Source organism: Aulonocara stuartgranti (genome assembly GCF_965226115.1).
Source record: "Aulonocara stuartgranti genome assembly, chromosome: 7".
Lineage (NCBI taxonomy): Eukaryota > Metazoa > Chordata > Actinopteri > Cichliformes > Cichlidae > Aulonocara > Aulonocara stuartgranti.
The window spans coordinates 59,497,404-59,512,609 of NC_138945.1; the positions used below are offsets into that span (position 1 = coordinate 59,497,404).

The following is a 15,206-nucleotide window of genomic DNA, read 5'->3' on the forward strand; positions in this document are numbered from 1 at the left end:
GGTCTTGGCTGAGACCCACTGTGTAGCAAGTTTCACACATCGAGTGGAGATGAGGTGGACAAATGTGGCGAGGGAATGGTTGAAGGGGTGAGGCAGACTGTGAGAGACGGGGTCAAAAGAAGAGTGTGAGATTGTTGTCAGAGACTGGTCCCCGGACTAAATGAGTGGAGAACAGGGTTAAGTGCTCTATTTGTGCAACTATTAAAAGCTGGGAGTAGGGTACAGGGACTCGCAGAGCCAAATCTCATCAGTCACTGCCAATTTGAATCAGAACCAGCAACTCGTTTTTCTTTTCCTCCTTTTTCGGCAACTCCTCACCCCTCCTCTTCATGCGGACAAACAGACATTCCAGCAGCGGATGTGATGGTGGTTGTCCATAGCAACGTGCCATGCTGGGTGTATCTTGTGGGAGCAGGACCACTGAGTGAATGGCTAAGCCTTCTTCTAACAAAGCCTGCGAATCTCTGAGATGCTTTGAGCTTCCATAGAAGCACTGTGACTTCTGGGCTGTGGGAGTGCTTTACATAATCCAGCAGCAGCTTCCCTCTGCTCTGCCACAGCGCTCTCTCCTGCTGCTCTCTGCACCTAACACACACGCCCCAATGTAGGTCGGCTCATCTTGGCGCATCCTCTGAAATTCTTTCAATCTATCATTCAGTGTGATAATCACAGGGTGCTCTTGGAGACAGGCAGCATAAAGGTGTAGACCAGTCATGAGATGAATGTTCAACAGTTCTACCCACATCTGCTGTATGAAATTTGAGAGAATAGTTTGAAAAGGCTCGATCGGGGGGGGGGGGGGGGGGGGGGGAAGAAAATGAGTGATTCCGATCACATATTTTGCTGGAAACATCAAATATAACAGTCACACTTTATTCCAGACAGCATATTATATGTAAACATTTAAGATCAATTTATTAATAATTTACTACCACCTTAAATGCAATAAATTATTGCATGAGTCACTTGTTTAAAAAGAAAATATGCTAAATTACTCTGCTAATATTTAGATTTTCTCGCAACATTCATTTATTCCACCACCTCAGAACTGTCACCCAGCAGCGAGTCTGCAACATTTCCAGCTTGAAACAGACAGTTTGATGTGTGTGGATGTTTTGATAAATTGGATGTACTTTATGGATATGAGTTTTTCTCTAACATCCTTTTGTTAGCTGGGATCAGCCAGCAGCTGACATTGTGTGCTCTGCTTCCTTTCGTGAGCCTCTCTGGGACTGCCAAAGCCAGCTGCTCCTCTGTGCCTCTCAACATCAACACATTTAACACAGATATGTAAACTGCACACTTCAATAACTCAGTGAGTCAAAGACTCAATCTTAATGGTATATGAGCTCCTCTTCCCCTCCCTCATTTTATTGGAGATGCTATGCTGTAAAAATATATGGGCATATATATCAGAAATACCCTTTCCCTTTTAATAACAGACTGGAAAAGATATGGGTGGTAGGGAAAGGCATTTTAACCCAGGGATTCCTCCGAGTCGCCGTTTCAGTAATTCAGGTAAACAATCAATGGCAGAAGGCTCGTTAGGAAATAAAACTATCTGCATGTTCTCTATAGTTAGCCCACTTTTCCATTTACCAAACAGGGATTTGCAGCTGGTAATGTAAAATTGATCTTTTACAACTTCTACCTGGAGAACTATCAAACATTACATTAAGGCACATAGCCATATTCAAAACATCACCACATACTGTATCTATGGGGCACAGAAACATCAGCTACCATTCCCCTCTAGCTGGAGAAATTCAGCATGTATTCATGAAAGCAGACCATTTTCCTCCATTAGCGTTTGAGTCATTTGAGTACATAAAGTTCATAATTACAGGGTAAGACACCAGTTTGCTTTTGTCGACACAACTATTGCTGCACTGTCTGTGTTGACAGTTTTGAGGCAGAAAAAAAGGTGTTTGTTGTACTGTATCTTTTCAGCCCTGCTATTAGTTATTATTAGCAATCCATTACAGAAATCCTCCATAGAAACAGCAGTTTAAGAGTGGGAGTAAAATACTGTTGCTTTGGTGAACACATGTCTGGAACTATGGCCATTAAGATAAAGGGATTCCATGATTAGAAATAGAAAAATTAACATTTGTATCAAAAGCAAAACATACCTTCCCGCAAAAAACAACCACATTAGGTTCTTAAATAGATCTAGGATGCAAAGCACATCTATCAAGATGTGAACGGATGAATTCTCAAACTGAAAGTTGATGAATTTGAGAGATTTTGTTTTTTATACATGTCCATTCCAGCTGTTCTAACCAGTCCAGGTTATGCTTTAGTCCACATTCACTCTAGGGTTGTAAGACCATCAACATTGTGCTGTTTGAACCATCAGTAGCATAATATACAAATGTACAGATACACAATAGAAATACATACATCATTTGTTATTACAATGAGACCTACAAAAAAGCATGAGAATAAAAAGTCTGTGGGGTATTGCAGGTGAGGCAAGCAGAGCCACAAATGTGCATCCAGACTGAGGGACACAGCCCCTCCTACCATGAGTAAGCGCATGTCTATTTACACTGCATCATAACAAAGCTATCAAAAACAAAGGCTCCAAAAATTCCTCCTAAAAACTTTTTTTGTTCTTTTGTTTCTCTACATACAACAAGTTTTGATTTCCATGTATATACATCCCTAGAAAATAATTTCCATATAGTTACACACTTTCTACATATGTGAAACGATACAGTTCTAGTCCACAAGGAAGGTGTCTGCTTGTTTGTGCGTGTATGTGCACATATGTGACTGTTTATCTGTGAGCGTTGTGTGTGTGTGAGGCGGGCAAAGAAGAGGATAATGTTCATCAACTGGCTAACAGTCACAGGGGGCAGATTTGGAGAGTAGACTGGATGTGGTCACAGAGAGGAAGTAGTGGAGTCTACAATCTCTCTCCCGTTGCACACAGTGGGAACATAGTGGGCGCTGACAGAAGCTAGGAAAGGAAAAAGGAGCAAGGGGGTTAAAAGGGAAAATACAACTACACAGACAGAAAAAAAAGCACAGTTAAATATTCAATTTTGTTGGTGTCAAATTAGTAAAAGAAAAAACAACAACATCTTTGTCATACAGAATAGAAGGATACACAAATATTCATATTTTGCAGTAGAAATGACCCTGCAGCAATAACCCCCCCACCCTCTTCCCCACACACACACACATTTAACATATTTTACATTTTTACTAAGTCTTGAATTACTCACAGGAACTTACTAACATTAGGAGTTGTCAGGTAATAACAATTCTCAGCTGAATAAGCCCTGTGGAAACACTCACCAACCGGGCTGCTCCAAGAAACTGAGTGATCTGGAAATAAGCTAATTGGTTTGGGTATCTACAATTCAGGGGAGTCTATAAATACAACCCATGTTCTTTTAGTTTTAGTTTCCACTATCCAAAATACCATTAAGCAACGTGAGTTTACAGAAACTGTGGAAATCAAGACAGCATCTGAGAGAAAATGTTCAGATAAAACTGCAGGTCTGCTGGGCAGGAAGTCTAATCAAAACCACCCACTACAAAACAGTTGCTGGAAGCTTTAGCTAAAATAGGCATGGTGGTGCGCTGTTCCACTGTGCAGCACTAATGCACAAACTGGGTCCCTACATCAAAGAGTCATCAGGAATAAAACATTACCTGTGACCTCATCACTAAAATCAGTGTCTGATGTATGCAGAGCAACATCTGGATAGGTCAGAGATGAAGCTTTTTTGGCCACAATCACCAGGGATTTTTCACCAGGGGGAAAAAGAAGCACTATTTCATGAAAACATGCCAATGGCTGCCAACTGTTAAGTAAGTAAGGAGGTTGGGAATATTATAAATAGTAATAGACAGGGAAATATTGGACTTTTTGTTGAGTACAGAATGTTGAGCATATAACCAAATAACCTACCATGAGATGCATATGAGGTGGCAGCCCCGCTGACACTGAAGCGATTAAGGTTAAGCCTGTGGCTGGTTACATTCTTTTGGGGCTGAAACATGATGATGTGGACCTTGGGGGCAAACATGCAACCCAGCACCACAAAGCCACTCAAGCTGACTGAGATACACATGGTAGTTGTCTGAACCTGCAGAGGAAACATAAGAAGACAGTAATTAGTAGCCAGGTTAGCACAAGACATCCATCCATGCATCCATCGATCTAGCTATCAGCCACATTGTGAGCAGTTTGCAAGTCTATCACTGTCACATGGACTAAATCGTTTTTGCTAACATTTGCATCTACGGTCAGCTGAGACTTGCCAGTAATCCTGACATGCATACTTTTGTACTGTTTCAGTTGCTATTACAAACTAATTTAATGATAACAATCTATAATAATGAAAATACTTCAAAGGAACATTTGAGTGCTTATGACAAAGTGCTTTGAATAGAATTAGAAATGAAAGCAAATGCTGCTAAAGACACTAAAGAAATGAATCTCTGTGTCTGCACACGCTGCAGATAATCATGCATGTAAAGTGAGAGCACAAGTCTTTGTTAGCATACTTTGTTAGCTTATAACACTTACTAGAATCTATCAATAAAAGACTTAATCAACAGAGACCACAGTGGCCAAAGTCTCTCACTGGAGGGAAGCTTTAATTTTATTCTCTGTGAAATCAATGCCAATTAAGTACACTCTTATTCTCTCTTGATTCCTGATCTCCAGCACGCAGCAGTGCGCACTATATGTTGCTGTATCCCGCCATAATCGTTATCACAAGTGTTACAAATGTTTGAATAACAGCAATTCCCAGTGAGATCACAGTACATTTGAGCATATCAGCAATAAACCCTTCAACGTCTCCTCTGAGTACGTATGTACATAGAGTATGTGAGTGGGCGGGTATGCATATTGGCGATGTTTTTCCCATATCTGTCTAATCTTACAGTAACATTACGTCAAAAAATGCATATTTAGAGGGGTGGAGAGGAGAGCTAGAGAGAGTATGAGAGTGAGCGAAAGAGGGTCATTTATTTGACATTTTACGGGGATCAAATGAGCAGCCCTGGCATCAGCACTCTATCGGCACTCCTCTCTTGCGCCCTTTGATACAACGTGTGCATTTGTGGAGTGTGTATATAAGGTGTGTGTGTGTATGCCTAAGATTTGTATGGTCAGGTGAACATTCACTCCCCGTTGCTGTTAAATCTGAACATGTGTCAGCAGTTTGACAGAGCTTGTTCAAGTGTCACTCCCAGTACTGCACAGCTGGGACATTTGCCAATAGGATTAGGAATTGTTGAAGTTGTGACTACACCTATGTGATTTCTGCTTTGTTAGCTGTGCATCTTTAAAAAAAAAATCATGTTGAGAAGATAAAAACTGCTCAAATAACCGCATTACATACTTGAAACACCAAAGCGAGTCAGTTGCCATAGAGTCCCATTGAAAAAACGCTCATCTTTATCACAGAAATAAAAAACTTTTAAGGTGGAACATGAAACAGCTTTCTATTCTAACTGAGCACTCAAAACGCTTTATACAACATCCAACATCAAAATGTCTACATATAACTTTTGCAGTCTATGGGAAAAAACAGTAAATGTGAAACTGCCAATAGTTAATTTTTACCACAAACAGCCCAGAGTATTTAATTCTGCTTTTTATTTGGACCATAAGCATACCATCACAGTTGTGCTGCTGCTAGATAGTTTTTAAGGTTAGGCTTGCATCTTGTTGAGCTAGAGTCAGATCAGTGTCCTCCTTAAATACAGAAACACGCACTCGTGCATGCATGTGTATGTTCAAAACCATACCCTGTAGTCACTGGATGTAACATAGAAGATAGGAAGAAAGGCCAGCCAAATTATACAGGTGGTGTACATAGTGAATCCAATAAATTTGGCCTCATTGAAGTTCTCAGGGCACTTCCTGGTCTTAAAGGCATACCTAGTGGAGAAGAGAATCACATTTTTAAGTTGACAAAATACCCTTTTCATTTCAGCAGTTCCTGATTTGATCTGTAGAACATAAACTACTTTATATAGTACATTTTGGGTAGTTGTGAGTTTAGTTGTGACACACTTACACAGTACACAAGATGACCAGGAGCACATCATATCCCAGTGACAGCAGCATGCTGGAGTCACGTACATTACACTTCAAGATGACAGTCTGTCGTCGCTCCGGCAATGTAAAGCGACGCGTGCCGGGGACTTCCAGCAGCAGCCATACTGACACCATTACTAACTGGACAGAGATTAGACTCAGACAGATGAACACCTGGAAAAAAAAGGGAAAAGAGGAAGTAAGGTCATCGAGATCTACTGTTTGTCCATCCATCCATCCATCTGACTGATGCAGATGGATAGACATGATGCTGCAATCACTCACCTGAGAGGATGGGCTAATGAAGCGTGGCCTCACGGCTCCCGCTCCGTCTTTCACACCATTGAAAATCCTGGCGATTCTGTTGGTTTTGGTGAGAAGGGCGGAGTAGCAGACAGCAAATGATGTGCCCAGGCCAAGGCGGCGCAGGGCACAGATGGCAGGAGAGGGTTTGGCCAAAAAGAGGAAAGTCATGGCGTAGGACATGAAGACTCCTAAGAGGAGGATATAACACAGTTCTCTACCTGATGCTTTCACCAGTGGTGTGTTGTTGTGTCTGACGAACACCCAAATCACCAGGCCGGTGCACATGAATCTGGGGACAGGGAGGAAGTTGCAGCCAGACATACAATCAGTGTCATGAAGTCACTGCTTATATGCTGTCACACACATAAAGCATGGTTATAAATAGCAAAATTGACTTAAACAATCAACAAAATATTCTGAAATCAGTATATGCTCATGTCATTGTCTGTGCATAGCTATGAAAATTTCTGTATCTGTATGACGCTGAGCCTCGGCTGACCACATGCTAAGTTTTTCCTCACTTACTTATTGTTGTGAGCTACTTCTGTTCAGTTTCCCTGTCACTTACCCTACACATGCAATGGTAATTGGGCCAATAGCCCAGGCATCTTCCCACATAATATAGTCCTCGGGAAGGTCATAACAGGACGTCAGGTCGTCAGTGGGCCACTGGCCAGGAGCGCAAGGTGAGCAGGTAAACTCATCAGCCAGGTATTCATGAGGCTCACAGGCTGTACAAATCCAGCAGCAGTACTCACCTGGGAAACAAGAATATGAACAGTTTGTGGCAGATTTTCCAAAGGTGCTGCTACCTTGAATGTCACTACAACAAAGACGAAATTAATGAAATTCACCGTCCTACCTGCCTGCATTTTCTTCATCTCATTGCGCTCACAGGGGTCGCTGCACTGCGACGTGGGCACTACTTCTCTGGGCCAGCGAATTAAATCACTGCTCAGACTTAAACTCTCTGCCCATTCACCTACTGGCACGTAACCATAACGATCACTAGAGTGCTGGTAGCTGAAGATGTTGTATCGGCCTACGCCATCCCCCTGGGTGTCAAACTTCACTACTGTCTCGCTGCCTGGAGGAGAAAATGGGGCTGAAGAGAGAACACAGAGACAAAGAGTGGAAAAAAGGCGATAAACCCAGTGGGAAAGGAGATCAAAGCTTAACAATCACAAACAATCACCTTATTGAGGTCTCATTGATGTCTTTTAAAAGCAGCAGTGAAGAGAGGGACAATAAGCAATGGTCAGTAAGCCTTAGGAGTCCAAAACAGATAGTGAAAGGCACTACAAAAGTGTTTTCATTACTGAAGACCAGCCAGTCACAAAAGTGTTTTCTAAAAGGCTATAAATGCCCAGTATAATTGGTGATGTGTGTGTCACTGGCCTCCCACCTGTCCATAAGGTCACCTAGGGACAAAATTGCTGTTCTAAAATCAGATCTGATAAAGTTTATTACCAGATGCATCATTAACAAGCTGCCCATAAAGCCATATAGGCATGGAAGCAGAGAATTGAATCCCTTGGTAATGCTATAGCTACCCACACAATGATAGATTTAGCCTCTGGGTCTCTTCTGTGAGTGAGGTGCACTGCTGAAACTGCCAAATTGGTTTGTATACATGTTGTTATGAAAGGATTACCATCTACCCTGAGGATGTGGGAACAGAAGAGATTGTAAAATTGGCAGGATGTGCGGTCACCATTAAAAAAACAAATAGAAAAGGGCTATGGACTGGGAAAACAGTAAGTTATTGATGCTTTGCAGGCAGTGCTGGACCTGACAGTGCTGAAAGTTGGTTGTTTTGACACAGACAAAGTGTATGCCACTCCTATTGTGCCATCGCTGTCCTTTACAGCAGAGCAGTCAGCTCTGTATTGCTGACACACAGGCTTGCGTGTTATACGGTGGTGCCTTGTCGAAAGATGATGTGACTAGAGAAATCACAGTGTATGCTGGGTTTATAAAGCACCGTTCTTCAATTTGTAACAAGGCTCTCGGTCCTCACCGTGCAGCTTGCTTTGATGATGCTATGCCGCCTTCCTCATATCTCTTTGTCTTTGGGTAACTGAATAAATCGTGGGCTGAATTCATTCTCCATACATACAGCCTGGGATCAGTAGAGTGAATCAGGATACAGATTGCGAATAAGCTGTTGGGCTGAAAAGTTTGCATGTGTGTACGTGTAAGGATGTGCACACAAGATTGAAGCTCGATTAGGTTTTGCTTTACAGTTTGATGGCTAAGGTATTGCTCTGAGCGCTGTGGGAGGCAGTGCTGACAGAACCAAAGCTCTGACCCTGCTGTTAGCTGTGTGTGTGTGCGAATGTGTACGTATGTGCACGCAGCACTGACAGGGGCTAAAGCTGTGCTATTGTTGTGATAGTTCAGTGTGCTCAGAAAAGAATGGCGTGTCAGATGGCAGCAGAGGGGGTTAGGGTTTATGAAATCCATAAATCACAGAGACAGCACAACTCTCTATCTTTCTCCTCTCTCATCTCCCTCTGTCACAGGAAATTCTAACTGTCAAGTCTTCTTTGGATTTTGCAGCTAAATGTTTAGGTGACAGCTAAATGAAAATGATTTCAATAAGAAGGTGCTGATAATATCTTGAGATAAAGGAGATATATGAATCCATTATGCTGCACGTCGCCAGATAATAAAGTCTGCTAATATCAGCAAGCAATAAGGCAAGCTGGGACCTCCTCCTTTTAAACACCAATACACACTGACAGAAGACGTTACCAGTGGCTAATTATCATAACTGCACCTTATTAGGACCTTAGATATGTGCTGAGGCCTAATTAGCTGCATGTGGTAATTACGTGTAATACAGACAAAAGAGATAAGAGTATTGGCCTACAGAGCCATTTGAAGGCACTGTTTTTGTCCTTGACTTCCCGCTAACACATCGCATTCAGGCAGCAATAGACTCAGAGGACCGGTGATTCCTCCTTATTTCCAACATCAGTGACCTCGCTGACATGACAGAATGGCTTATCAAGAAAGTGGATGAGGGTGCAAGTCAGAGCTAGCGAAGGCCACCAAGATTCAACTGACTGCAGAGAGCGGAGACACGTAGCCCAGGTTATTGACTGATGGACAAAATTCTCTCTCTTCATCACTGTCCTGGACTGAACTAAAAAAAAATAAAACTAAAACAACAACAACAAAGGTTTTTGTTTTGACAGGACTAAGCATCTATGGCCGTAGACTCACTGAATCAAACTTCTGAGCATGTTGAAATTTTGAGACTGGCCATTTAAATAATAGCTAAAACAGTTAATAAATATTTGTCAGTCCACATCTCCAGCGTGTTTTGTTGAATTAAAAAATATATACATTTAGGATTTCCTGATTTCCCAAATAGTTACAAATCTCTCTCTCTCTCTCTCTCTCTATATATATATATATATATATATAGATATATATACTGATCATGTAATTCACTTGCTGGGCGCACGTCCTTATTTGAGGTTTGACAGCGGTTTAGTAAATAAAGATGAATGGCTTGGACATGAATTGAGGTGCAGTTTAGGCAAGGCCTCGAAGTGGACTGGTGGCGGCTCCCGAGCCTGGCAGATCCCCATGTACTAAATAGAAGTGAAGAAGTTAAAGAATTGAAAAGGGGAGGGATGGTGGGGCGTGTAAACGAGAATGAACAGCTTGTAGAACTGGGGGAACTTATAGAGATGAGAACCGGAAGAGCGTGTTTGGAGATGTGGTCCTGCACCTGAAATTCAGATACTTTATCTCCAATTACAGCAAGTTAGGGCACCACAAATGTGCTTTTACTATCAACAGGTTAGCTGTGGCCATATTATACCAACTAAAAGTGATTATAGTGGCCATGTCCTTTAAATATAGTCTTGGTAAACATCAACAGATGCAACTCTAATGTCAGCGATACTCATCGAGATCCATTTATCTTATGAAAATGCACGTATTAAATTCAGTTCCACCGATGGACCGAACAGGGAACCAGTCTGCCCATATGTCCAATTATGAGCCGGTCTGTTTCATGCATGCGCAACACATGCTACACGCACAGCGGGGCAGACAAATAGTGCACACTCATAACCACACATTAATATATTGTTAGCATGGAAGCTCTTCGGAAAGCAGTTGTCTCTTTGTCTTCAAAGTTTGCCAAAGTAAACCATGTGTGGATGAGTGCGAAAACATTTGTAACAACAGACCTAATCAGGCACTTAAATCACCCTCACCCAGCTGAATACAGACATTTTAAAGAAACTAACAAAGACAAAGTGGCTAAAGCTAAAGCTATCCAGTGCACAGAGTCAGCCACACGCCTGCAGGCTCTATATGAGCCTCGGTATGAGCAACAGATCAAAGCACTTAAGAGGAAAGTTATGGAGACAAATGAAAAAGTGGTTGGTGTCCTGTTATCTGTTAAAGTTATAAACATACTGGAAAATAATGTAAACACCTTAAATTAACATTGTTGTATAAACCTGTTACACCTAAATGTCAGCTGATGATGGGTGTACAGTATCTTTTTCAGGTAGCAGAACACTTATTTTTCAGATATTTAATAGACAATGTGCTGTAACTTACTGCAGTTTTGGGGGAATTGTAAAGTTTAATTTGGTAATTTCTGTATAATTTTATTTGGTGTTGGTTTTGGTTCTTAGAAAGAAAATCAGAACTGGGAAAATCAGCATAGGCAAGTCACTTTTAGGAAAAAAATCAGAATTGACAAAGAAAATTGAAATCTCTAATATCAAATAAAGTTAGACTCATTTAACCAGCTGGAAACCTCAATAAAGCCTCAGGATCTTTATAGCAAAGCTGAAGCACTGTGACAGGTCTTTGTGTTCAAGTCCGGCATCTCAAATATGCAAACTGTCTTTTTCGACCGACCTGCAGTGTTTCCGAAACAGTGTTGCTTAAAAAATGATTTTTAAAAAGCCTGTTCATATTATTTCCAATGTGCACAAAAGCCTTGATCTGTCAGCTACTTTTCTACAACATGTTTCTGTTACAACAACACGCTGAACAATAAACTGACGGAATGATTTGTAGCGATGCTTCCTAACAGCGGCTCTTAGGTTTCCATGTGTAACAGATCTTTTAACGCAACCTAATACAGTGTTATAGATGATTCTGTGTCACCTCATCCACACAATACTTCCCTACTGCTCCGGGTGACTTTTTATGCCCGTGAAGTGTCATCAGCAAACAAAAGACCAAGCCTCACTCACTGACATCCAGCAATACTGTCAGCCAATTCATCTGCCATGTGGTACACTAGAAGTAGAGTAGAAACGGTGTCTCACAGGCTGGGTGAAACGTAGGGTTTGCTTTGTCCCAATCAAATCTAAATATACAACTATCTTACTGCAATGGCAACAAACTCTTTCATTTTTGTAATGGCACTTGATTAGACAACTGGGAGAAATGAAAATTAAACAGCAAAAAATACAAAAAAAGAGGGAAAAGAAAGAAAAAGCAAATCAACTTAAGCAAGACAAACTGTAGTTATAAAGCAGCCTAACCAGAACCCTAATTTTTGCGAAACACTTAGCATTCCCACTAACTTGAGAAACACCTTATTATTCTAGCTTAATTAGAAGCATGGTGAAAACAGGCTTTTCATTCAGAAGCTGAGAAATTAATTATGTTATCGGCCATGTCGGGCTAAAGCAAAGCCCAAGGGGGATTGTGGGTATTAAAGGCAGGGGGAAAGAGCGAGAGGAGGCAAAGGCGGCTTGGGATGAATAAGTAGGAATAAGTCATCTAAAAGCGGTGAAAGTGAAGTGCACAGATTTACGTGGAGAGGGTAAATCTTTTTTTGTTTTTGCTTACGTGACTTCACACATACATGCACTCATGTCCCCTCAGTGCATATATGCAGGTATTCACTCACATGTCACAAATTCACACAGAGGGATCACATTAGTTATATTTGTTCTCCCTGTGGATTTGGTCCAAGGGGATGGAGGCGCTGACTGGGTCACAGAACAACAGGCCACAGGGGAACAGAGGACAGATAGGGTAGAGAAAAGGAAGTCTAGAGTAAGGGACAGAAATGTATAGGAGGTAAAATGTAGCGGAAGAGAGCTGAGGCTTGACTGAAAGAAAGGTGGTGAGATAGAGGAGACAAAAGAAAGAAATGGCAAGAGAAAAACAGAAGGTGCTGGGATGGAGAATGAGCCAAGAGACAAGATAAGGGCAAAGAAAGGAGGGAAGTGACAAGCGAGTAGAGGGAGAAGAATACAAGAGAAAGAGAAAGGAGATAGCAAAAGTGAAAAGCAAGAAACTGATGTCATGGTAGCTGAGATACAGGTGGATGGAAAGGAGAGCCTTTAGAGAGAGGAATCAACAGAGAATAGGTGAAGGCTGGATGGACAGATGAGCAAAGTGAGGGAGAGGAGTGGAGAAGCAGACTGGCGCAGAGAGGCAGTGGAGGCAGGAGAGCAACCTTGTGAAGTCTGAGTGGGATGTGCTGTTTTTGAATGTAGGAGAGAGTAGGACACTTTCCGGGTGAGAAAAAAAGGGGGACAAGCATCTAGAAAAGACGGAGTGATGAGGTGGGAGAGAAAGAGTGACGGAAAGACAGACAGCGACAAAGACAGAGAGACAGAGGAAAAGAGACTGAGGGAAAAACGAGGGAGAGAAAATGAGTGAAGGTTGTTCTCTAGCATCTAAACGTTGCAGCAAGCTCAATGTGGCCCTGAAGGCACACCGCCTCTGCTAACACAGACATATCACACACACACACACACACACACACACACACACACACACACACACACACACAGAGAGAGAGAAAGAGAGAAGGGGGAATATCACATCTATCACCACTATTTGAACAGAAGACTGCATGCATGTGTGTATATACTGATCTGTTTGCTGCAGATCGGGGAGGTGGGTGGGTGGGAGTTGAATGATGGCTTTGAGAAGTGTGTGGGTTGGGGGTGTCTGCAATTTCATGCTGGTAGAAAAACAAGCATTTCAAGCCACCTCATTGTAAAAAAGACTGTTAGGAAGGCGTTTATGTGCCTCTTGTGTGTATGTATGTCTACGTTTTGCGTATGAAGCATGTTGTAAGGCCTCATAAAAATGTGTAAAAAAACGCCTCTGTGTCTGTTACTAGTTGGTAAGGAGCAGTTCCCATGATCTACCGGATCACTTCAACAATTGGCAATTACCATAGCAACGAGCAAGACGAGATTAGATGAAGAGAGCCGCATATGAAAACACTGCTTTTAATGCAGAATAGTGCATTAGGGCACCACATACAATGTCAGTAAAAGCTAATAAAACAACAGTCTTATTACATTTAAGAATCACAGTCCTAGGGGACATTTGGAAGCTATAAGGAAGCTCCGATTTTGATGCAATGCAAAGACTGTGCAATAAACCTGCATGTGTGTATAAGAGAAGGCGAAAGGAGGGAGACAGAGAGCACTGAAGAGTGTTGGTTTTCCGTCTGCTACAGTTCAGACTGAGAGCACTGCGGATGGTGATGCTGCAGTATTCATACCCCACATTCAACCTCAACTCACCTCAGCTTCTTCCTTACATACTGTAGTCGGAAGGATGTATATGTACAGCAGAGAGCGAGAGTGAGTCATTCTGGGCGAACCAATACCTCAAAACAAACACTGCCGCAAGTTCCCAGTTTAACTGTACCGTCTTCCACGTAGTTTGAGCTCTTATCAGCACAGCTTCTCTGAATGGATTTTTACCAATACAGCTGCTTGTCATTCTGTCAGCACTGTCAGTGTAAAAGGACTCAGGTTGTTTGTATTTGCTGTTCTTTCTTACCAGCTGAAGAATAAAAACGTGCAATTCGCAGACATACATCAGTATTAAAAAGAAGGCAGAAGCGGTGTTAGAGGGAGTGTATTATCAGACATAGAGATGTAGGAAAGTCACAGAGGGATTCACACCTTCTTTCTCATCTGCTGTCCTCTGCTTTTCCCTGCTTTTCTCTCCTCTGCCCCAAAACCCACTCCAGAGCATTTGTCAGCTTCCCGTGTGTGTAAATCTGCATATCCTTCCTATCTCTCACTGTATGTACTCTATAATGGAGTGGGATCATCGGTGCCAAGTGGAGGATGCAACTGCAATTGCTTTGACTGTTTCTTCAGTCTCTATCTTATACTCGCTCTTCTTCTCAGACAGAAATGCTCCACTTTGATTTGTAGCAGAAATGAAGATGGGGAATTTCAAAGAGAATTCTCTTCTTCTGCTGACGCATGCCGTCCCACTCCGGAATTGCCTCGGTGCTCACTTGTTCTCTCCCTCCTTCTTTCCCTATCTCTTTTTCTGTCTTACGCTCTCTTACCTTACCCCAAACTCTCTTTTCTCATTTTAGTCTGCCTGTCACTCTTATCTGTAAGCTCCCTCCCCCCCTCCCCTCATAGGCGATGCCATTTTCTCATCCTCCATCCATCCTTGCTGCTCTCTCTCCCCAGCGTCCCATGGCAAATCTGCCGTGTTAGTGTTGTTTGTCTGGCTGTTTTGATGTCTGCTCCTGGTCACGGTTGGTGGAGGAATAAGCACCTCTAAACCTGTGTCAGTCCCTGAGACACAGCAGTTTATTTATAACGCTTCCTTTGTACGCCATCTGTCAGTCAAGCCAATCCTCTGTCTCTTCACTCCCAACTCTACAGAGACTGACAGACAGACAGGCAGCCTGCTATAGGAGCTATTATAACACACACAATCTCATTAGTGCAAGAGAGAAGAATATGGCTGACGGATTAACTGAAGCTCTCATTCCTCAAAGAAACTTTCAAGTGTCGTATCAATTACGCATGGGTAATAGGTGTCAATGGCAAGCTGG

At 42.2% G+C, this 15,206-nt stretch overlaps 1 protein-coding gene across 3 annotated transcripts in view; it reads right to left on the minus strand.

Annotated features, from left to right (window-relative positions):
- Positions 1-817: 817 nt before the first annotated feature.
- The window catches only part of grm3 (glutamate receptor, metabotropic 3), a 42,593-nt gene continuing 28,204 nt past the window's right edge, over positions 818-15,206 (minus strand). For all 3 annotated transcript variants that reach the window (XM_082539319.1, XM_082539317.1, XM_082539318.1), the window contains 7 exons: positions 7,239-7,481; positions 6,945-7,134; positions 6,356-6,665; positions 6,051-6,244; positions 5,779-5,911; positions 3,926-4,103; positions 818-2,965 (listed from right to left, as the gene is read on the minus strand). In XM_082539319.1, coding sequence (XP_082395445.1) covers positions 2,889-2,965; positions 3,926-4,103; positions 5,779-5,911; positions 6,051-6,244; positions 6,356-6,665; positions 6,945-7,134; positions 7,239-7,481 — 1,325 coding nt within the window. In that variant the 3' untranslated portion in view covers positions 818-2,888. The remainder of the gene's footprint in view (positions 2,966-3,925; positions 4,104-5,778; positions 5,912-6,050; positions 6,245-6,355; positions 6,666-6,944; positions 7,135-7,238; positions 7,482-15,206) is intronic.